At 51.9% G+C, this 23,324-nt stretch overlaps 1 protein-coding gene across 2 annotated transcripts in view; it reads right to left on the bottom strand.

Annotated features, from left to right (window-relative positions):
- The window catches only part of Tmem104 (transmembrane protein 104), a 57,404-nt gene that overhangs the window by 16,408 nt on the left and 17,672 nt on the right, over window positions 1-23,324 (bottom strand). For both annotated transcript variants that reach the window (XM_051159017.1, XM_051159018.1), the window contains exon 8: window positions 702-795. In XM_051159017.1, coding sequence (XP_051014974.1) covers window positions 702-795 — 94 coding nt within the window. The remainder of the gene's footprint in view (window positions 1-701; window positions 796-23,324) is intronic.

The following is a 23,324-nucleotide window of genomic DNA, read 5'->3' as shown; positions in this document are numbered from 1 at the left end:
CTTTAGCTTTTATAATGAGAAAAGTCAGATGCACCACAGATAGTCAGTGGAGAGGCAATAGTAGCCCCACGGCTGACTGACGTCAATCCTGCTGCACAGCGGCTGGCTCCTTCCCTGGGGTGGCCGGGATGGTATGGCAGAACTGATCAGATACCCAGTTTAAGGGGGAAGATCCTCAACATCAACCTGAGGACAGGGTACTGTCACCCGGGGTACCTGCCAGTCAGAAGCCACTATAGACGGTGTGGGTATCTTCACACTGCAGTGGTCCAAAATTCAAAGGCTGAGGCTAGCTGCTACCATGACCCACGGGGGTTTGTGGATGAGCCTTACATCACACCCCGGAGAAGGCGGGAGGGTGTTCCTGTCCTCTTCAGGGGGCACAGCCCAACCCAGCATGGTCATGTGAAGGAGGCTGGACCAGAATCAGCAGTTCAGGTCCTAGCCCAGTTCCATCCAGTCAAGGTGACCTGAAAAAAGGCACTCACATTTTCTGGTACTAAATTTCCCCAGCAGTAAAAGGCCAACAGAGCACCTGCCTCCTTCTCACCCTCTGAAAAAGTCAGAGGACCAGGAAGGCTGACTAAAACAAGCACTACCACATCCCAGCTGGGAGTTTGCTTGGCTTCTCTGCAGAGGTGGGGGGTGGGGGTGGGGGGATGGGGAGAAGGGTAGATAACTGGGAGATTTCTTAGACTCACCTATCCATCTCATGAGGGAGGTCAAGATCTGCAGGTACTTTGTCTTCTGTACGTCGAAGAAGGTGAAAGGACCAAGGAGGAGGGTGAAGACAGCCTGGGGATGAAACAACAATTAGGTGGTGTGCAGAGGTGGATACACAACGCAGGCTGTGAGGGCACTGAGGCTGTGCACATAGCTAAGGCCTGGGAGTAGCACAGGCGAACACTAGGACTTGCGGACAGAGCCTCCCCAGGCTCCTCAGCATCACTGAAGGTGAACAGCAAGGACAGGGGCAGGATGGGAGAACCAGAGCCTCACTTCTCTGCGACTCCTACTTCCTGTTAGGATGTCACTGCCACTTCCAGGCAGGGCCCAGGCTAAATCCTGGGACCTCCACCCAACCCATTCCGCTGACTTCAGCAGGCACCAATGAGGGAGCCTCAGGCCCAGCGGTGTGCTGCGCGAGTGTGGCTCAGGGATGAAACCCAGTGAGATGAGCCAGAACAAATACCAGACAGGCCCTCACTACCACAGGGAAAGGAAGACAGAGGAACAGGGGACAGGCCCTCACTACCACAGGGAAAGGAGGACAGAGGGGACAGGGGACAGGAGGGCTCCGATAGGTAGAGGCAGCTGAGAGGATAAGGACATCATCTTTCAACAAGGAGGGGAAGCCAGAGGACAAGAGGCAGCGCGGCTGGCGCCACTTAGGGAAGAGTCCTGGATTAACAGCAAAGGAGTCACCTAGATGATCTGGGAGTGGGGCTGGGGAGTGGCTCAGTTGGTAGAGTGCTTGCCCTGGGTTCAATCCCCAGCTCTGTAGAAGTGGCACACACTCTTTATCCCAGGCCTGTTGTCCCAGCACTCCGGTGGTGAAGGCAGGAGGATTGGAAGGTCAAGGTCATCCTCATCTACACAGAAGAGCCCGGGGGTGGGAGGTAAGCTGCTAGAGCACCCACTGTGGTGGGGCACACTTTGTTTTCTTTTCTTTGGAGAACAAGGGAAAATGTGTAACTTTAAAAAAGGGGAGCGGGGCTGGAGAGATGGCTCAGAGGTTAAGAGCACCGGCTGCTTTTCCAAAGGTCCCAGGTTTAATTCCCATCAATCACATGGTGGCTCACAACCATCTGTAACGAAACGTGGTTCCTCCTTGTGCAGGTAGGCACACATGTGGGCAGAATATTATATAAATAAATCTTAAAAAAAAAATAGTCTGGCAGTCTGGCATGGTGGCACACGTCTGTAATCTCAGCACTTGGAGAGGCAAAGGCAGGTGGATCTCTATGAATTCAAGGCAAGCGTGGTCTACAAATTTAGTCCAGGACAGCCAAGGCTACACAGAAATCCTGTCTTGAAAAACCAAACCAAACCAACAAAATTTGAACCCTGCCTTAGACAGCTGGCCTGTGGAGTATGTGACCCATTCCCAAAGAGCAATCAGGAAGATATGGCGGTGTCTCAGAGGGGGAGGGGCAGGGCTCTCCATGCCAAATTGGCTATGCAGGAAGCAGAGGGAGTCAAAGCTGCTCCTCGAGTTAAGATGGTACCATTTCCAATCTGCCACTCGGAAGCAGGCGAAACATCAGCCCTTATTAACATTTACACTGTGCCATTTCATCACGTTGATGCTAATGATACTCACCAGAGATGCAGCATACAGTGTTGTGCGGAGCCTGAGGAACTTGGGGAGAGGGATCTGGGGGTGGGGGGGAGCTGAGCTCTGGCCCTAAGAGTGGGGTGACTCCATCACAGCTGCCAAGTGGGGGGGGAATGACAGACAGTTCCTGTGACAGGCAGGAGGGAGCTCCTCAGAGGAGGGGGAAGCCTACTCCACCCCCCTCCACAAGGAGGGCAGGAAGTGGGGGAAGCTGTGACCTCTTATCCAAGTCCATTATCACTGTGAGAATGAGTGACAGGAGGACTCCAGAGCCGCCTAAGAAAGGCTCTAATTAGCAGGGGTGGGTGAAGGCGCCCTGGCAGTCACTCTGGCTGGGAGATTTCTGGAAAGGTCTTTCTGCTGGGGGCCTCAAAACCAGTCTTGCTTCTCTTCAATAAAAGGGCGAGGGGGGGGGGCGGTAGGACAGGGAACCTTTGTTTAGGCCTGGGTGACAGCAGAAGGAAGAGGAAGGGACTCTCTGGAGAGGCAAAGGCAGGTGTCTGTGGGTCAGGTAGGAAAGCTGGACTATTGTAAAGCACGCACACCAGCCACCACCCGTGGCCGAGCCTGTCCGGATGCAGCACCAGCAGTAAGTCATTTAGGAAAATTACCACTTCAGGGAACTTTCCATTGATGAGTTTCTCTTTTGAAGCAGAGAGAAGGGGCTGACAGGGTGAAGCATAAACACAAACTGTGTCCAAATGACTTTGGTCTGCTGGTACTGGGCTTTTGGTATGCCTGAAGGGTTGGACAATTTGGCTCTGACCTGTGATGCCTCCAGTTGTTCTAGAAGCCAGACATCTAGGGGTGGCTTATGTGAAAGGTCAGATGTCATAGAGAGCATGACTCCTGCTTTTTAGAATGTTCTATTGCATAAAAACAGAGTGGTGGTAGTGGAGCCATTCTGAAGGGCAGCTAAGCATCCTGCTGCTGCAAAGGCCCAGGGTCACCCTGCAGGGGCCCTTGCACAGAGGCCTCATCCATCTCCCTCACCCTCAGTGCACATTTGTAAAGACACGGGATGCCCCACTTTGTGAAACCATATGGGTGGACTCCTAGGTGCAGTGGGTCCTGGGGGCAGAGTGAGTGACAGAGTCAGGATGAGGGCCCATCTGCTTAGAGTTCCATGTTTGGTTTAGTCACCAGGGAAGCGACCTGGTAAGGGACCTGGTGCTACAGTGCTCTCATAGGACCGAGCTTCTCATCCATATCCAGGGACACAGGTCAGGAAGTTCAGGGTCCTGAGTTGCAGGCAGCACACAGAGAATGCCAAACAGCAGCCCCTGCAAGCTCACTTGGCGGGAGGAAGTCCAGATGTGGCAGCAGGACCTGGCGCTGGGGCTAATGAACGAACAGGTGTCCTTTGCAAATTAGCTCAAGCCCCAGCTAATCAACCATGGGAGTGGGCATCCACAGTGACAGAGGACGGGAGTGCAAGTGGGAGGAGAGAGGTGTTCTGGGGTCTAGCAGGGCAGAGCCCAGCACTGAGTGGTCACCAGCCAGAGGGAGGCACGCTCTCTTTCCTTGTACAGAAAGACATGAAGAGAGAGGGAGAAAGCCAAGAGACAGCCTATCCTCTTGGGTCTTCCAGTCTAGCCCATATGACATTATAAATTAGTCGGCTCCTGAGCAAATTTTTCCAACCCCCAAATGCCATTGATCAGTTCCAACTCAGTCTCTGTTCAAGGACTCCTGTCGCCCCTCTCATTATAGAAAGCAGGGACACTGGCCGTAGCAGCCAAGTGTGTTTCCTTAAAAAAAGAAAGAAAAAGAACCAGCAGTGCTTTGATTTCTAATGAAATCATCAAGCTGGTTTCTGGGAATAAAGTCCGAGACAGACTAGGAGGGGGCAAACGGGGCCACTCAAATCTCTCTTTCTGGGTCACTGAGTTTTGCTACGTACCAAAGGCTCCACAGCAGCCATGCTGGAGCCTTGATGGACATGAGGCAGCTCCTGTTCCCAAGGCACTGCGGGCAGCACGCAGCTGCTGCTTTTTTAGAATGTTCAGGAGTCAACTGTTTATCAGTGCTGTCTGCCTTCCTGTGTCCCCCAGGCAGATGACATCCATCCCAGCTGCTCAGGTGCCAAGTGTCCAGCCACCTCCAACCTCTTTCAGCCTCAAGCACTAGATATTTGTGGTTGCCATAGCAAGTCCACCCAACAAATAGCTCCAAGCCACAGAGTCTCTCAAAGGCCAGGGGTCCAAGATAGAGCTCAGCAAGGCTCCCAAAGGTGCCACAGAGCACCTCCTGCAAAAGAAGCCACACCCAGTGCATGAACCAAGCATGGGGCTGCCAGAAAGCTGAATTTCTCCCACTTGTGTTAGAAATGACCCTCAATGACGTAGTGGGGAAGAGAGCGCTTCTGGAAACAGGCTAGAGACTAGAAGTCCCTGGGGCAGGCGCTGGCAGCCTTACACAGGTTGGGCAAGGCTGTGTGGGCTCCCCACCCCCTATCTCAGCTAATACGGAGTTTTATTGAGGCCAGGAAGTGCTGAGGCTTCAGCTTCTAACTCGTGGTTCTCAACCTTTCTAACGCTGTGACCCTTTACTACAGTTCCTCATGTTGTGGTGACCCCCAAGCATAAAATTATTTTTGTTTTGCTTTATGACTGTAATTTTGCGATGGTTACAAATTGTAATATAAATTTCTCAGTGGTCTACGTGACCCTTGCAAAAGAGTCTTTTGACCTTCAAAGGGGTCATGACCCACAGGTTGAGAAGTGCCATTTTAACTGGAGCCTCCATTCCAGAGTAGGGAAAACAATACTGTGCTATTAACAAATGGTCTTTAAATCAAGGACACTGCTGAGGCTGAGCCATGTTCACCTTGGGCCTGATCCCACCACTCTTGGCATGCACTGAAGCAAGGCTCCAGGCTCTCAGTCCTGTCTTGTGTCAGGCATGCTGTCTGCTGTTTAGAGGGGAGCCCATGAGTGACAGTCCACATGAGGGCACCAGGTAAAGCACTGTGATGCTGACTTTCCCTGCCCCCAAAGTTTCCTGGCCAGAGAAACAAAACAGAAACATACATTTGGTGTAAATCACAAATTGACTGTCCCATAAGAGGTTCCAAAGTCTCAGGTCCCACAGCCAGAGAGGAATCGATCACAGCCTCAACCTCCTTGTCCTCCTTTTCATCACTCCACTTCTATCCAAGTCACCCTGTGATGACGTCACCACTCAAGGCCACAGGCCCCTTCACATCTGCAAAGCGCTCACATGTGTGGCTTCCTCACACCCTCCCTCACCAGCAAGGACATCAGAGCAGGCAGAGTGACTGAGGAGACAGGGACTGGAGCGGTTCAGGGTCAGAGGAAGAAAGTTGCAGAAAAGTACCGACACCTCTGGACACAGCAGCTTTCTCTGCTAACCCAGCTCACTGTGTCCATCTCACAGGAGGCTGTTTGCCTGTGCCCTCTCCTGTCCCCCACCAAGCTCATTTCCACCACTGGCCTTTGCCCTCTGGACCCTCCTGATGACGGAGAGTCTCCCTTCTCTGGCCCTGCCTTCAAAACTCATTCAAATGCCAGTCTCCTCTGCAGTACCACCAGCTTCTCTAGGGCTCGTGACTAAATCACCAGTGCACGGGTGGCACCACATGACTTCTGTCCTGCAGGGAACAGAGCTCCTGCTGCATCCCAGCAGAAGAGTCAGCATGCTGAAGGCAAGGGCCATATCGCTGCTTGTCCCAACATCCAGAGAAGACTGTGCACACACGACACCAGTAAGCATGAAGGAGCGCTGTGGACTATGCTGCACTTGGTGAAATGCTTGAGAGGAAGGTGTCACACTGTGTGGTGGAAGAGGCAGCCCTAGCTTTGTTGCCTTGCTTTGTATCACCTACTGCCCTTCCTGCCACAGCCAGGTAGCTATGCAGGAGCACACCTGCTCTGTGGACAAGCAATCACCATATTGCAGGGGAAATCTCTTTCCAAAAGCAATTTGGAGGGCCGGGAGGTGTGGCTCAATGGTAGTGTTTGCCTGGCACATGCAAGGTCCTCCGTTCCATCCCAGAAGTGAGGGAGAGGGTAAGGTATGAAGGAGAGGGGGCCCCCAACAACAGCGCCAACACCCCGCCAAAAGAGCCTTCTGAACTATAACCAAACAGCGACTCTGCAATGGTCTCCAGAAAAGGTCACATCTCAGAAGAACCCTAAAAAACTAAAGGCCTGCAAAGGGGTTGGCCTTTCTGAAGCACCTACTTGGTAGGATTGCTAGTAACAAGGCCAGCCATCAGCTCTCCCTGAACAGAAAGCGCCCCTAAAGCACGTGTCTCATTTTCCCTTACGAGAGGAGGCGGGCGGGCCGCAGCTTCTGATTAGAATTTCAACTCTGGCAATAAGATAATGGGAAACACTCAAGGAGGCAGAAGCCGGCTGCTGTCGATCCAGCCCGGGGAGGAAGCACCAGGATGGTGTGCTTGCGTGGTAGCCTTCACGCCTACAGAAGGCTTGGCACTGGCAGAGGGCATGCTAGACGCTGCTGGCCACCTCCTTACCAAGTGGGTGAAGTTTCCCAAGTGCCTGTTTACTTACATGCCCCTAGAGGAGTTCTTTCCCTGCCCGCCCCCCGCACGCCGTGTGTGTGTGTGTGTGTGTGTGTGTGTGTGTGTGTGTGTGTGTGTTGTGATACCTGCAGAATAGTGGGATGGGGCTTTCAAGCATCTGGCACTTGTCGGTTCCTGGGGTCACAGCACAAAAGGTCAATAGGTGATGCACCCTACCTTCTTACTCCAGGCTGGTGGTAACTTGGCTTTCCTGGTTAACTCAGCCTTAGACACCACAGTGCTGCAATGTGAATGTCAGAGCTTCCCTGAGGCCGGGAGGAGGGGTTAAGTGGCAATGGCCATGTGCCAACCGTGCAGCTGAGCTGTCTGTATTGATCCTGGAGGGTATCTCGGATGAGAAAGGGAGGGGCTCAGGCTTGCGGGGCTGCTCCTGTTGAGTGCCAGGGGTTAAAAGCTAATTGGGGTTAATGGCATCTTGGCATGAACCCATCTCTAGCTGAACTTGCAACACGTCCTTGAAGCATAGTGAAGAAATGCTCAAGGATTCTATTTTTATTTCTCAAGTGGCTGTGAACATTTGGGCCTGGGAGGTTTTATTTACCTAACTGAATCACAACTTCTACAACAGGCAGGTGAGCTCTGAGGGGCACTGAGTTCAGATCACAGGGATGGGGTCGAGACTGGGTCCAGATGTCCTTGTTAAGCCAGCTTTGTAGAGTCACTCAACTTCTCAAAGTACATCATATATAGGGCATTTTCTTAATTAGTGGCTGATGGGGGAGGGCCAGTCCATTATGGGTGAGGCCATCCCTGCGCTGGTAGTCCTTGGCCCTATAAGAATGCAGGGTAAGCAAGCCACGAGGAGCAAGCCAGTAAGCAGCAGCCCTCCACAGCATCTACATCAGCTCCTGCCTCCAGGTTCCTGCCCTGCCTGACTCTCTGCCTTGGCTTCTCTCAGTGATGGACTGTTACCTGGAAGTGTAAGCAGAATAAACCCTTTCCTCCCCAAATTGCCTTGGCCGTGGTGTTTCATCACAACAGTAGCAACCCTAACTAGGACAGAAGCTGGTACCAGGATAGTGGGGTATTGCTGTGACAGGCCCCGCCGTACTGTTTTGGGAGGACTGTGGAAGGACTTTGAAACTTCAGGCAAGGAAAGACATTGAGTGTTCAAAGCTTGGTGAGTGATTATATAGGAGCTTGGGAGATAAGAATGCTGAGAAAAAAAAAGCTGACAAAGGAGGCATGGCTTGTGAAGTTTCAGAAGGATGCAAAGACTCTACTGAGTCATTTGTGTGAAGAGTCTGTGGTGTCTGGTCAGCTGGGGCTGAAGAATCAGCTGAGATTAAGAAGACAGCAGCATCATTGAGGTGGAGTCTTCTGTGAAGTGTCTCCTCAGGGTCAGCACAGATGCTGTGGTCCAGAGGAGGCCAAGGCTGTACTTTGTGCTGCCAACTTAACTTGGCAGTGTAAGAGTCACCTAGGTGGTGCTAGGTTTGAAGGAATGAAGGGGTCATGGAGAACAGCTGAGGTATAAGGTGAAAGACTTTGGATTTTAAAGAAACTGAATTTGGGGGTTGGAGAGATGGCTCAGTGGTTAAGAGCACTGGCTGCTCTTCCAGAGGTACTGAGTTCAATTCCCAGCAACCACATGGTGGCTCACAAACATCTACAATGTGATCTGATGCCCTCTTCTGGTTTGCAAGCCTACACGCAGGCAGAGCACTCATATACACAAAATAAATTTTAAAAAGAAAGTGAATTTTTAAGTGTTTAAAAATTTAAAGACCGTGGGACTTCTAAAATTTGGAATGTTTATATTATAACGTTAATATTAATCCTGGGAAAGAATAAGAAAGGAAAGATTATGGCTTAACAATGATGTGTTTGTGTGTCAAGTTGACAAGGAGTCAATTGTGCTGGCCTGTTTTATGTCAACTTGACACAAGCTAGAGTTAGCTGAAAAGACGGAACCTCAACTAAGAAAATGCCTCTGTAGGATTCAGCTGTAAGGCATTTTCTTAGTTAGTGATTGATAGCGAGGGCTCAGCCAATTATGTGGTCACCTGCGCTGGTGATCCTGCGTTCGAGGCCAGCCTGGTCTACAAAGTGAGTCCAGGACAGCCAAGGCTACACAGAGAAACCCTGTCTCAAAAAAAACAAACAAACAAACAAACAAACAAACAAAAAAAAACAAACAAAAAAAGAAAGAAAGAAAGAAAGAAACATCTTGGGTATGGGACGATGGTACTGCCAAGACCTACATGCGAAGAAAGTTCTGTCAACACTATGCATCTTCATATATCTTTGAAATGGGGTCTTACTACGTCCCTCCTGGAATGCAAACGATCTTTCTGCTTTGGCCCCTTGAGCAGCTGGGACAATCAGTACACACACTACACCTTGCCATGCATTACTTTGTTTTATTTTTATTGCCCATACAAGTCTAGTAATGGCCCAAATACCAATGAAGTTCAAGTACTTCTGATCGTATAGGAGAGGACCAACCACCCTGCAGGAGATGACTCAGTGGGGAAACAGGTCGCACTGGAAACCATGTCACCAACACATGTGCGCCAAGCCCAGTGACCTGCTGTCATGTTGCATTCCCCACAGTTGTAGGACAAGACCCACTATGGCTGCGCAGAGGAGGGCTTTTTCATACCAAACTGCCCTTCGACAGACAATGAACTGTGACCCTGATAAGGATCAGCCTAGTGGTGGGCTGAGCTAGAGGGTGGAAGAAGAAAGCACCTGTGCCAGGACAGGGTCCAGCACTAACCCAGCCACAGGGGAGATGTTGCAAGTTCTTCTTCACTGATCCTTTAGTTCCCATGGTACAGGAAAAATGAAGATGGAGGAGGTTGAGACATCTCTTCTAGTACACTGACCTCCCCACCCCCTGGCCCCACAGCAGTGGCTGGTGTCTGTCCAACACCTGGCAGAACACACTGCTTGACAGAGTAGAGTGATGTCTCAGTGTCTGGTTCTACCCTACCCTCTCCTAGCCAGCACCAAGAAGGGTGCATGAAGGATGGACTGAGGACCGGAGGATGCAGGTGATGATGGAAGACAACAAGTGACAGCTGATGCCAGGCCACTCCAAACAAGCACAAGGAGCCAACTCCACAAATCTCTCGCTTTTATCTTGTCACACCCTTCGGCAGGAAACCTCCTCTGTTGCTGCACTACCCGGCCCATTCCAGGCTGCAGAGTGGAGAGGCAAAATGCTTGTAGCCTGCCGGAAGATGGTGGAGCCTAAGAAGAGGCTATAGTGAACCAAAGGTGAAAATTCCAGGAGGAGGAGGAGGAGGCAACCACTGAATTGCAGGATTGGGGAGAGGAGGCAGGACCCCACTAACTAAACTACCCAGCAGTAGTCTAACAACCAGGAGGGTCCTGTGGCCTCAGCTGGGCAACCAGGGCACAGGAGGGGACCAGCATCCTTGGCAACCTGCCAGAATTGCCTGGACAGATTCAGAATGGCCACATGCAGATGCCAGGGCCCTCTCGAACCTTGGGAGCTGGAGAGGATGGCTCTAAAGGAAGACTGGAGAGGACAGCTGCTTTGTCTTAGGAGCTATTGGTCCTGAGTGTAAGCAGCATTAACTCCCGTAAGCCCGCTCTCCGTCCCCACAGGATGCCAATCCAGTCTGCTGTGGCTTGGAAGGGATGTCCTGCATGGAGCTGAGAGAGGCCGCGCAGTCAGGGAAGCTGGGGTCTGCTGGGGTCTTTCAGACCAGCTCTGAGAAGGGAGGAGGAAGCCAGTGGAAGTTCAAGGTATAAGGCACTGAGTGCCTGAAGATTCCGTAGAGCCTAAGGCACACCACTGCCTCCTTGAAGACCTGGCCCTGCCCTAGGGAAACCACCAGAAGCAACTAGGAAGCAGTTCTTGGGGTCACTTTTGAATGTCTCACACCCCCCCTCCCAGGTCCCTTTATCAAACTTTCTGCTCCTTTCTTGCAATTTGTTTTATTTTTAACTGTGTGTGTCTGTGAGTATGTGCACACATAGGCAAATGTCCATGGAGGCCAGAGGCATCACAGTCCCCCTGACTCTGGAGTCAGGCAGCTGAGCCACCTGATAAGAGGGCTGGGAAGTGAACTCAGATCCTCTGCCAAGAGCAGCATGAGCTCTTTTTTTTTTTTTTAAATATTTATTTATTTATATGAGGTTCTATCTCCATGTACACTTGCATGCCAGAGGAGGGTATATATGGTTGTGAGCCACCATGCGGTTGCTGGGAATTGAACTCAGGACCTCTGGAAGAGCAGACAGCGCTCTTAACCTCTGAGCCATCTCTCCAGCTCCAGTATGAGCTCTTAACTGCTAAGTTACTTCTCCAGCCCTCTGCTTACTATTGAAAATAACTTATTTGGGGCTGAAGCGATGTCTCAGCGATTAAAACCACTGGCTGCTCTTCCAGAGGTTCTGAGTTCAGCGCCCAGCACTCACATGGTGGCTCACAACCATCGATGTGATCTGATGGCCTCTACCTGCATGCAGGTGTACATGCAGACAGAGCATCTGCACACACACATAAACACAAATAGATCTAAACGCTTTCTCCTCTGTCCTCTGCATGAAGGAAAAGGGGGGAGAGAGGACGAAAGTCATGCTGAACAACCTGGGAGGGCACTGGGGGGCTCCTGCAACATCAACCTGATGCTCTGGAAATTCCACACGCCATCTCCCCCGCCAAAAGGAGCCCATGTCTTCCCAGAACAGAAGCCGCAGCCCCTGGCAGCTGACTCCACTGTCACATCGCCAGCACCTCTGGCCCCGCCTTTAAAGCCAGGACAAGGCCCAATACTTGGTACAGGCAATGTCCCCAGTGGGTGGGAAGCCTGAAGATGGAAGGTGGCACTGGGGCTGCATTTTGGGGGGTGTTGTTGGCAGCTACAGAGGGTGCCTCCCTGCTTTCTGAGGCCCCTGTGGGGCAGCCGCCTGTCACTCTAGAGAGGCTTGGCCTTGGGGGTGGGGAGAAAGGGCTTTGAGAGTTGGCAGGTGAACCAGCCCTTTGGAGAGTCTCCCAGGTAGGACCTCTTTCTAATCCTGGCTACTGTTTCCACTTCAGAAAACAGGTGTTGAGAGGGATTAAAAGCTTTGTCCAAAATCTCAATTACTTAGCTGTAGCTGGGATTAGAGCCCAGATCACCTGTATCCAAAGCCTGTTTCCTGCTTAGAACACTCAACCACCTCCCAAACTGCCTAGACAAAGGTCCACTTCTCCCCTGTCCCTCCATCCCCTCCTTAGACCTGGCTCCCTTATGGGAGGAGGGCTGGGCAGGTGGGAATGGCCTTAGCCTGGCATAGCCATTGTTTCTCTGGCCCTGTCATTTGGGGACATGCCTGCATGCCTGTGTGGTCTTTCTCAGCTGACAGGCCAGATGGCACCCAGTGGTGGGCAGAGTTCCAAGAATCTGGTGCCAGAGCTACAACCTTTGTGGTTTGGGGGAAAAGATAAATATTGTGGAAAACCCACACAGTCATTCACTTAATGACTATGAGCCATCAGGGTTTATAATGGATGGCTGTCTCCTCACAAGCGAGACAGAGTGAGGTGGGATCCAGCGACACCAGGCCCAGGTGAACAGATGGAAGCAGGAAGGCTCTGAGAGGTTACGTGTGGAGCTGAGGTGGGATAGTATGTGTGCCTGCGTGTTCCTGTGTACACAAAATGGGCATGCATACACACGTTCAATGAGCAGCAGCAGCAGCGCAGGACCAAGACCTCTGCCTGGAGGACCAGAGCTGACTTCGGAGGCAGCTGTGTTCTGATAACTCACTCCCTTGTTGGCAGGTCAGGTGCAGAGAGGAGTGGTGAGCTGGAGCCTGCAATGCCCAAGGCTTTTAACTGCTCCCCCAGAGATGCTCTGGCCCTGGCTGAGGAAGAGTCTGCCTGACAGTGAGGACTGGAAGATGTTGTCCCTTGCAGTATAGGAGGAGTTGGGCGAGTTGGGCTAGGGCAGTGGCTACTCAGAGGTGGCTGGTCCTAAGGGTCCAGCAGGATAGAAGTTCATGTATGAAGCTGGGGAGGGGAGCCAAGGCACGGCAAGGCCTCAGAGCACAAAGCTTCCCAGTTCCCAGAATCCTTGAAAGATGCTGATAGGAGGGCAGACAGTGACGGAAGGGGTTCTAAGGGATGGGCAGAGTATGCCAAGTGGAAGTGCTGCCAAGGGGTTTCAAGCAAAGAAATAACAATCAGATGGGTGCACCTAGTTTATATTTTGGACCTTGGATGGGGCTCCGCTCTGTTTTAATGAGGCTTGCTTTTTTTTTTCAATTTTTAAAATAAATTGATTGATTGAGACAGTATTTCTCTGTGTGGCCCTGGCTGTTCTGAGACTCACAGAGATCCTCCTGCCTCTGCTTCCCTGAGGGCTAGGATTAAAGGCGTGTGCAACTATTGCTGGCTGTAATGAATGTAAAGGGGGCTTCAATCAGGCGCAGTATGAAGGACGCAGCAAGAACAACAGGGCCATTCACTTGTTCCACAGGGACAGAGGAATGAAAACTAGCCCAGGCCCTCCTAGGAGGCCGTCCGACAGCGTGGCAGGAGCCTAGCACAGGCTCTGTAGAAACCCCACGGTGAGAGAAGGAGAGGACTGGGGGTGGGGGAGGATAATTTCAATTGTTAGCTTCACACAATCTAGAATTACCTGAGAAGAAAGTCTCAACGAGGGATTGCCTACATCAGTTTGGCCTGTTGGCATGTCTGTGAATTACGCTGATGTGGAAAGACTTGGCCCACTGTGGGCAGCACGATTCCCTAGACAGGGGTCCTGGATTGTGAAAGTGAAGAAATGATCCAAACACTAGCAGGTGTGCATGCACTCATCTTCTCTCTGCTCTGGACTTCCCTACCCTGATGGACTGTGACCTGGAACTGTATGTTGAATAAAACCCTTTCTCCTCTAAGTTGCTTTTTAAAAGTTTCTGTATGTTTGTTTGTTTTTTGAGGCAGGGTCTCTCTACATAGCCCTGGCTGTCCTGGAACTCACGATGTAGACCATGCTGGCTTCACAGAGATCCTCCTGCCTCTGCCTCCTGGATGCTGGGATTAAAGGTGTGTGCCACTGTGCCCAGCTCTCTAAATTGTTTTTTGACTATGTGTTTTTATCATAAGGATAGAACTAAAACTAGGGTTTGATGAAGGGTAGCAGGGACTTGAAAGCTCTGGAGGAGGGCAGGGTGCCTCTTCAGGGCAAAGCCGACAGGCATAAAGCTCAAAACTTCCTGAGCACTACAGATTTGGGTTACTGTCCCTCTTTGTGTGTGTGTTTTTTTTTTTTTCAAGACAGGGTTTCTCTGTGTAGCCTTGGCTATCCTGGACTTGTTTTGTAGACCAGGCTGGTTTTGAACTCACAGAGATCTGCCTGCCTCTGCCTCCCCAAGTGCTGGGATTACAGGCTTGTACCACCATGCCTAGCTTACTGTCCCTCATTTTAATTACTAAGCCCCTAGCTCAGATTTGTTAGTTTTGGATGTCAAGGAAAGGCAAATAGCCATATTGCAATTACGTGAGAAAGCTGACCTCAAGCACTGTGGGCTGGGGAACCCGCAGGAGCTCTGCTGAAGGTCACTTTAGTTCTCACAGGTTCTAAGAACCACAGACTCCTAAGGAAAGGCAGGCTGTGCCAGGAGTGAGGAGGGCATGGAGACCATCTGGGGCCATTGTTCCAGCCCCTAGCTCCCTTGGGAAAAGCCCACATACTCCAGCTACCTGATTCTGTCAGGATGAACCTGCTCAGGTACAGCTGGTGGTGGGCAATCCAGGTATGTGGCTGTTCGCATCTCCTGGCCAGCTGGAATGCCAGTGCTCGTGGGCTGGGGTCTGGCCCTTCATCTGTCCTGCTCCAGGAACAGCAAGAGGCAGGTCCATCGTCTGCAGTTGCCTTGCTGTCAGGTGTCAGGTGACCACCTGAGGGGCTGACAGTATCCCCCCTCCCTGGTTAGACTCTCTTCTGGAGCTGGAGGGAGGGAGGAAAAGGGAGAGTAAAGGTAGGTGGCCAGGGTGTAGGAGCCCTGTGTGTGGGACCACACCGGCCAGGCTGGCTTCACCTCTTTTTCCCTGCTGATGTCTGACCTCCAAATAGACCAGCAACCGAGTAACCTGGAGGCAGGGAAGGAGGGAGACAGCACACCGAGCTGCCTGCTGCCTGCGCTGTTCAACTGGGTGTAAGAGTATCACGCTAGCAACCCCAACTTCCTCTCCAGCTGCTGGTCGGTGGGAGGTGCCCTCCTTGGGGAGCTGGCAAGCTGTGGGATCTGCAGCCCCCAAGCAGCAAGTCTGAAGGAAGCTGGGCACCATCTGGTAGGGACATGGAAGGCACCTGTTGATCTCAGGTAATACAGCAGCCTCCAGCAGCCTTCTCTGTCTGAGATAGCCTGTGCAGTCAGATACTACTCCTTGTGGGCGTGGGAGCACCATTAGTGACATTTCAGGGTGTCACTAGTGAACCCCAGGCTGGGTACCTGTGGCTAGTCTCGCCAACCTCCTTTCCCTGGAAGCCCCTGACTACCCTTCCATGACAGTACTTGGTGAGTAGGTCCACAAAGAAGACCAGAATGGCCAGTGTGCTGACAAAGTTACTAATGTGAAATGCAAATTACTGGGCTTCCCTCATGAAACCTAGGCATCTGCTAGGTTAGGCTAACAACTAGACTTAGGGCCTTCTATAAGCTAGGCAAGGGCTTTGCTTCTAGCCTGGAGTTCTCAGCCCATACTACTTAAAAAGAAAATGTGTGTGTGTGTGTGTGTGTGCGTGTGCGCACGCAAACACACTCGCACACAGGCTATAGCATGAATGTGGAGGTCAGAGGACAACTCTGTGGAGTCAGTTCTTTCCTTTCACCTTTATGTCAAGTCTGGGGGCTAAACTCAGGGCACCAGACTTTATCTACTGAGCCACATATTTCTGATAAAGGACATCTTGGTCAGTAGTCTAGGACCCAGACATTGACAATCACCATCAAGGCCCTCCTCCCTGATCTGGGGCAGGGCCAGCAGGGAAGTCTTCTTAAGAGTGTTTACCTACTGTTGGGGTTGGGAGAAAACAGCCTCTCTGCAACAGTGTGTATATGTGTATGGGGGACCACTACATGGGTTTCACAAGGCATCAGAACCTCTGAGCCCTGGTCCCATCACGGCTTCTTGGAACCATTTGTTTTTTTTTTTAATCCATGCCTGAGTAAGCTATTGCCACAGGCTGAATGGAACAGCCTGGGTGGCTTGTGACCCTACCTTCTAGATTCACACTCCCACAGGGCCTGCTTAGCAATGCCTAGGTGGCACTTCCCTCTGTGCGGAAGGCTTATTAAGATGTACCTCCATCTTCTCAGCTTATCCACAAGACTTCCTGAGCGCTTGCTCATTAATCACATGGCATCATTAATATGCACCTAATTGTTTAGCTCTGCATCGCGTCCTTCACACTTGTGCCCCACACAGCTTTCTGCTGCCTATAAAGCCCCTAGGGTTCTATGGCTCCTTCTGCCTCGGCAGGACCTGGGTACACTGGAGAACACATACACAGATTGCTTTGGAGCCAGTGTGCAGGGCCAGTGCTGGGACACAGCTACATGGAGGAGCATGCTTATTACTTTAGAGTGCTTCATTTCATTAAGCAATTACTGCTGCCCCCAGGGCCACTGTGCTGGAGAGCTTTATGTCAACTCCACACAAGCTAGAGTCATTTGAGAGGAGAGAACCCCAATTGAAAAACTGCTTCTGAAAGATTGGGCTATAGGCAAGCCTGCAGGGCATCTTCTTACTTAGTGATTGATGTGGGCAGGTCCTGCCCCACCCACTGAGGGTGGAGCCATCCGTGGGCTGGTGGTCCTGGGTTCTATAAGAAAGCAGGCCAGTAAGCAGCACCCCTCCATGGTCTCTGCACCAGCTCCTGCCTCCAGGTTCCTGCCCAGCTTGAGTTCCTGCCTTGGCTTCCCTGGATGGATTCTGACTCAGAATATGTAAATCAAGTAAACCCTTTCCTCTCCAAGCTGCCCTTGGCGATGGCAGTGTGCATCACATCGATAGTAACCCTGACTAGGACAGCCACGATTTAGCAGGGTTCTGCTCACAACATGCATCCTGCAACAGAATGATACTGCTCAGAGGACAGTCCAGCCTGCCCAAAGCCAGCAGAGTCACCAGGTGTCACAGCCTGATCATACCAGCACTTGGGAGGTGAGGGCAAGAAGATCATGGATTCAAAGGTAACCTGGGTTACATAGTGAATTGAAAGCCAGCCTGGACTACATAGCAAGACACTTTCAAACAACTAACCAGGCTGGAGAGATGGCTCATTAGCTAGGAGTGTCTTTTCCTCTTGTAGAGGATCAGAGTTAGGTTCCCAACCCCCACACTGGGTGGCTCACAACTGCCTATGACTCCAGCTCTAGGGTGTCCAGTGCCCTCTTCTGGAGTCCACAATCACCTGTACTCACATGTGCACATACTCCCCGCCCCAAACCTTTACACATACACAAGAAAACCACCTCAAACCTAAACCAACCAACCAGAATAGGAAGTCATCTTTAGCATTGTGCCAGTCATGGGAGTTCTGGAAGCAGAGGGCACACAGAGCGGGGAGTGGTTTTACATGTACCCAGAGGCAAAGATCAGCCTGGTAGCTGGGGAAATACGGTGTACCAAGGTTTAACTCCATGCCTCTGCTGCTCACAAACAAATTGGGCTCAAGTGTCCAGCCTGGGGCCTGACTGATCCATGGATGCACAGAAACAGTCCCAAATAAGCACAGTGCAGAAGGTCCTCGGCAGGGATGAACGCGCCCCATCGAGACCTACTTGGAAGCTCCCCAACCAAACTGGCGAGTGTGTGAGTGTGGGCGTGGGTATACACCACAGCTCTGGGATGCTTTCCTAGCTCAGGGGTCTGTGTGGGGCTGTGTGGGGCCGTCCTTGGGACTACCCTTTGGTGGGCTGCTTATGGTGACCACCGAGATCTGGCATCTGCCTGCTTCTCCAGATACCCTAGCAGGGCTTTGAATTTCTGTCCCCATGTACACAGATGCCCAGTGCCTCTCTTTACACAAGAGATGGGGCCTAAAAGTTCCACTTTCAAAAGCTCAGTTTTCAATAGACAACACTTTAGCTACATGGGGGACTGTGGCCTTTCCTCCTGTGAGGTAAGGAACAACAAAGTTACTCCAGTTTATTTTGCACATTTGCATTTTCATGTAACTGGAGTAAGTTGGGGGCGGAGACAAGACAGCAGTGCGCATGTCTCTACACTCACGCATCCCTGAACTAAGGAATAAGGAGAAGAAAGGGCCAGAGCTAGGTCAGCCCAGCCGCTATCTCCCCAGGTGCCCCACAGTGACCTGGCTCACTTTGGGGACATGCTGTCTGTAAAGCTGTACTAGTTTCTAGACAAAGGAGCCAGATTTGGGACACATGAGACATCCTACCAGGGCCAGGATGAGCAGGGGGTCTGAATGACCCCTTTTACCCCGAGGACCCTGATTAGCACTCATGAGAGGCTGTGAGGAAGCAGGTGAGGCAGAAGACTTGCCGGTTGCCTCAGGATCCTGAGTCCCTGAACTGGGCTCATTGCTGAGGTGGCAGGAGGATCATACACTGTCCTCCAAGGTGACGCATCAGGTACTGGCCATGGCAGCAGCAGGACACGGGGCATGATGGATGGTGGGCTTAATGCCAGCTGACAGAACCCATGTCCCCGAGAGTGCCATTAAAAATAAAAACAACCTTCCCACCGAGCAGGAGGAGGGAGCTGAGCCCAACACCCAGAGCGCCCAGTGGGGGAGGGGGAGAGGGAAGCTGTCATAGTGTGGCTCAGGGAGGTGACACCCGGGTGTCCTCAGGAAGGAGAGGGTGGGTCTGCAGCAATATTGGACAGTGGACAAGTAGGAACACAGAGGTCAGAGAGACCACAGTGGAGTGACGGTGGCATGGCAGGGTCCATGGTGTCCCTAGATAGGGGATGACAAACTAAGACGGTGCTGGAGCAAGTGATAGATGGTCTGAATGTCGTTTAGAGAGGGGGTGGGGAAAGAGGGCACACACACACACACACACACACACACACACACACACACACACACACACACAGAGACACACACAGACATATACACACATACAGATAACACACGCAGACACAGACAGACACACACAGATACACATGGACATACACACACATACAAATAACACACGCAGACACACACACAGAGACACAGACACACGCAAAGACAGACAGACCCAGACAGACAGACACACACAAACACACACGCGAGGTGGCCCCTGTATGAGATGCAAAGCTAGCTCTCTGGGAAAGAAAACTATAGGCCCTTTATATAACTTCTGATTCTTTCATTGTTCTTCTTGCTGTAGGTAGTTTACTGTATACATGTGTAATAATATAAGTGTATATGCAAAAAAATAAAAAAAATTGTCACACAAACCACTTGAGCACAAATCTAAAAAAAAAAAAGAAAGAAAGAAAGAAAGAAAGAAAAACCTCAGGCCTGCTTCTGTGTTATTGATTTCACTGTAAAGGAAAGAGACAAGCTAATCCTTCCACGTCTGTCATTCGAACCTGAGCTTGGTTCCTGCCAGTTGCTGGGATTCGCTTGCTCTGCTCACTAGACCCCGGGAGTAGGTAAGAAATCCACCCTCACTAGAGCCTCTGACTTAGGGTGAAAGCAGAGGGTTCGGCACATGTGGGGATCAACTGGGTCTGGGGAATACCTCAGAGTTTATGGCCACACCTTCAGAGCTACAGGACTGGATCCTGGCGTAACTTCTGCTCTATTCACACACCTGTGGGGCCGCCTAGGGCTGGTGACCCGCATCCTCTCAGGAGGGAGTGAGGTGATGACCAACAAAACAAACCTAAGTACGCAGGGCCTCCAGAATTAAATAAAGGCATGGTGGGTGGAAAAAGAGGAGAGGAGATAGGTATCTTTCATTGTGCCCATGATGTCCCTAAATCTGTAAGCACCCCCTCCCCACCTCAGGCACTGGGAATCACTCCAAACTGATGCTGGCTGAGTCCTCTTGTGGGATGGGAGAGGGTGAAAGGGACCTCTCACCATGTTGCCTGATTTTCTGGGCCCTCAGTTTCTAGGAGGGACCAAGGCTTTGGGATCTTCCACAATGGGCTAGTCAGAGCTATTACCGAGCCATCCCAAGCAAGAACCCCTTTCCTGTCTCATGGGGTCCCATTTCCATCCAGGGTCTGCACTGCACACAATGGGGTGGTGGGGGGCAGCGTCTACCCGTTTTCTCCTGGAGTCATTGGCACAGAACAAGGCAGCCAGAGCGTGTGCCTGCCTGGAGGTGCAGCACGGTGGACGGGGCCTGCCTTTGTTTATGTTCCTTTCTCCCTGGTCCTGAAGGCCTCTAGGCCACCTCCTGCCCCAGAATGGGCAAGGATGAATATTCAAGTGATGGTAGCGGTGACCCACTTATTAGCAGATGCTAGACAGCCCCAGGGCACAACGGCTGATGCTGAAAGTACAAAGCAATCCAGGCAGTGGAAGGGAATGTCCTTGGGAAAAGACGCTCACTTCCATCCTTACTTGAGGTACTAGGAAAAGTCCACTTTGCTCCCTGGGAATGAGCGGCAGTAAGAGAGAATGCTACGAAATCCACAGGAGGGTCAGGCCAGTGCAGCCCAGGCCCTGGCAGAAGTCAAGCTCTGGGAATGGCAAGCTGGTATTTCCCAAGCTGTGCAGCACAGCCAGCACACAGAGCACTCTTCCTGAGTCTGTAAGCGGTCCTGAGGACAGCCTAGTGAGCTGGGCTGTCTGCTCAGTGTGGGGACCCCGTGGAAGTCATTCTCTGGGATGACAGCATGCCCTTGATGGTGTGACTAGGAGGCATAAACTAGACACACAGAAGCCACTGCTAACAAGCCATGCCTAAGTCAGGTGTGGTGGAACACTCCTGTAATCCCAGCACTTGGGAGGTGGAGGCAGGAGGATGAGAACAGATTTGGTTATGTGGGGAGTTCAAGGACAGACTACACTACAAGAGCCCCTAGTTACAAAACAAAACAATACCCGAAAATCACCAAGCCAAGGTGAGCTGACCAAGCCACAGCGGAGCTTTCAGAGCTTGCCTGCAAGGTCTCCACACCCTCATGAAGAGGACACTCTGTCCTTGCCTGTCTGTGCCTTCAATACTACAGGAAGAAACATCTGGGTGGGAAAGAGGAGCTAACTGCTGCTTTAAATGTCAAAAACAAAGGTCAGTGTTACAGCACAGGAGTGAAAAGAAGGGCAGAAGGAGTGGGCAGGCGGGGCTCTGGAGGAGGCTCAGGAGAGCCCCCTAATGTAACCTGGTAGGGTGACTGGCAAGCAGGAGGCATCTAGAGGGGGTATGGGGAGATGCCAACCCCCTAACCCCCATCCACAGGGGTGAGGGTGGGGTATTTGCTGGTTGTGACCTGTGCTCCAAAGGAGGGTCTGGTAACTCCTGCTGAGAGCAAACTGGGGTCACCTTGTCCCGTCCCAAGGCAGCCAGTGAAGGGCCCCTGTTCAATGTGGCCAGGTTGTGGTTGGCTTTCCAACAGGATAAGCTCCCTTCTGCCATCTGTGCTCGGGCTCTGTGCTGTGCCTGTCGGTCTGACCGTGACCAGCAGCATCTGCCCACCTGTAAGTGGCAGATGTAGCCAGCTTTCAGCTCTCAGGGACTCCCCCACTGACCTGTGAGGACCTCTGGGAGGAGGGATGGAAGTGGATGGAGATCTAGGACAAGAGGTAGAATGGCAGGCTGAAGACGCTGCTGGAGCAAGGGACTGCAGACAAGTACCACAGCAGGCACGGGGTAGAGCTCAAGTCACATTCAATCAATCTCATTGCTTCACGGGGACCTGGCTCCTTGGTGCGGTGGCATAGAATCAAAATGCCACATTTTTCTTTTCTCAAGTGTGTACGGTGTATGCAGGTGAGGGTGTGCCCACCTGTATGTGAGCATGTGAAAGCCAGTGACATGCTCCTGTATCAGGCCCATGGAGGCAGACCCTCCACCTCATTTTTTGAGGCAGGGTCTCTTACTGAACTTGGAGTTCACCATTTTCACTAGACTGGCTGGCTATGGGCCCCTGGGAGCCTTTGGCTGCCTACCTTCCATCTCCTCTGGCCCTGTACTGGGGTTAGGTATGCATGCTTCTGAGCCTGGCTCCCACATGGGCACCAGACATCTGAACTCGGGTCCTCACTTTGCCCGCTGAGCCTTCTTTTCAACCCCAGCACTCAACCCTCCTATTCCCTGCCACATTATGACTCCATTCTCTCCCAAAGCCCGGGCTATGACATACTCCAGTGCAGAGGCAAGCTTGCAGGTTTTTAGAGTCAGGCTACCTGACACTTTCCCATCTCATCTTTCGATGGAGAAGGAGAAGGGGGCTGAGGGCACACCCTGTGAACTCTCATGGGAAGTCACCACGGCCACTGGGAAGGGAGGAGGAATTTTCTGTCAGTTAAGGGAAGGGGCTTTGGGAGGCAGCTGGTAGCTGCCACTGGGGAAAGCTCCCTTCCTGAGGTGACCGTGACGCTATCCACAGGCCAGCCTCAGAGGTAGTTACTTTCCCACCTGTTTTCCTTCTCAGGGGCCTTCCTAAGCTGGTTTCCAGAGGACTCTGAAAATTAAGCCACAGTATAAAAGCCTGTTTCTTTCTCCCAGAGAACATACGGTTCCAGAATAGCAATGAAGGCACGGTTTTCCTAAGTCCTTTTTAAAGACGCAGGCTGGGGACAGCATCCTTTACCTGAGGTGATTTATGCATGGGGTGGGAGGGTGTTTTCAGTCCACTCCCGCCGGCTTGCTGCCCTGCAACCATTTGGGGTAGACCCCGAGGAGCAGCAAAACCAGACCAGCTGGTGGAGAGAGGCACGCTAGAGCCTGGGGACAGGATGGCCCACCTGAACTTGAATGACGAAGAGGTCAGGTTAGAGGATGCTGGCCATACTTCTGAGATCCCAGGGGGCTACCTGCTGGGGTCTAGTTCCCTTTAGTTGGGAAGGAAAGATGCCCTGGTGGTCTGCCAGGAGATCCAGGCCTGAGGAAAGCTGTCAGCATCTTTGCTACCTTTTTTCTAGCTCCTTGGGGGAGGGGGTATAGAGACAGACACAAGCCCTACCTGGGATCAGGCGGCTGCACTGCTTTACTGGACCACAGACCCTGGGAGCTGCATGCAAAGCTGCACAGCAACTTTCCAAGATGAAGCCTGGACTGTCAGCCCTCTGAACTGGGTCAAAGAATGCAGGTGAAGTGAAGGTTCTAGGCAGACTGGGGCGCAGGCAGTGATAGTGCCTGTTACCCAGAGAGTAGGCTCCTTGTCTTCCCCTTTCTGCACTGAAGGCGTGGCCTCTCAGGCCTGGAGTGCTTGCAGGCACCAGGACAATTTGCTCCCCGAGTTACAAGTGCAATATCTGGGAAATGAAGGCAGTAATTAATGCCTGTCTGCCTTCCTGAGGGGTTCCTTCT

Source organism: Acomys russatus, chromosome 16, assembly GCF_903995435.1.
Source record: "Acomys russatus chromosome 16, mAcoRus1.1, whole genome shotgun sequence".
Taxonomy (NCBI): Eukaryota; Metazoa; Chordata; class Mammalia; order Rodentia; family Muridae; genus Acomys; species Acomys russatus.
Note: the sequence above shows the minus strand (reverse complement) of the source record. Positions and strands in the feature narration are given on the sequence as shown.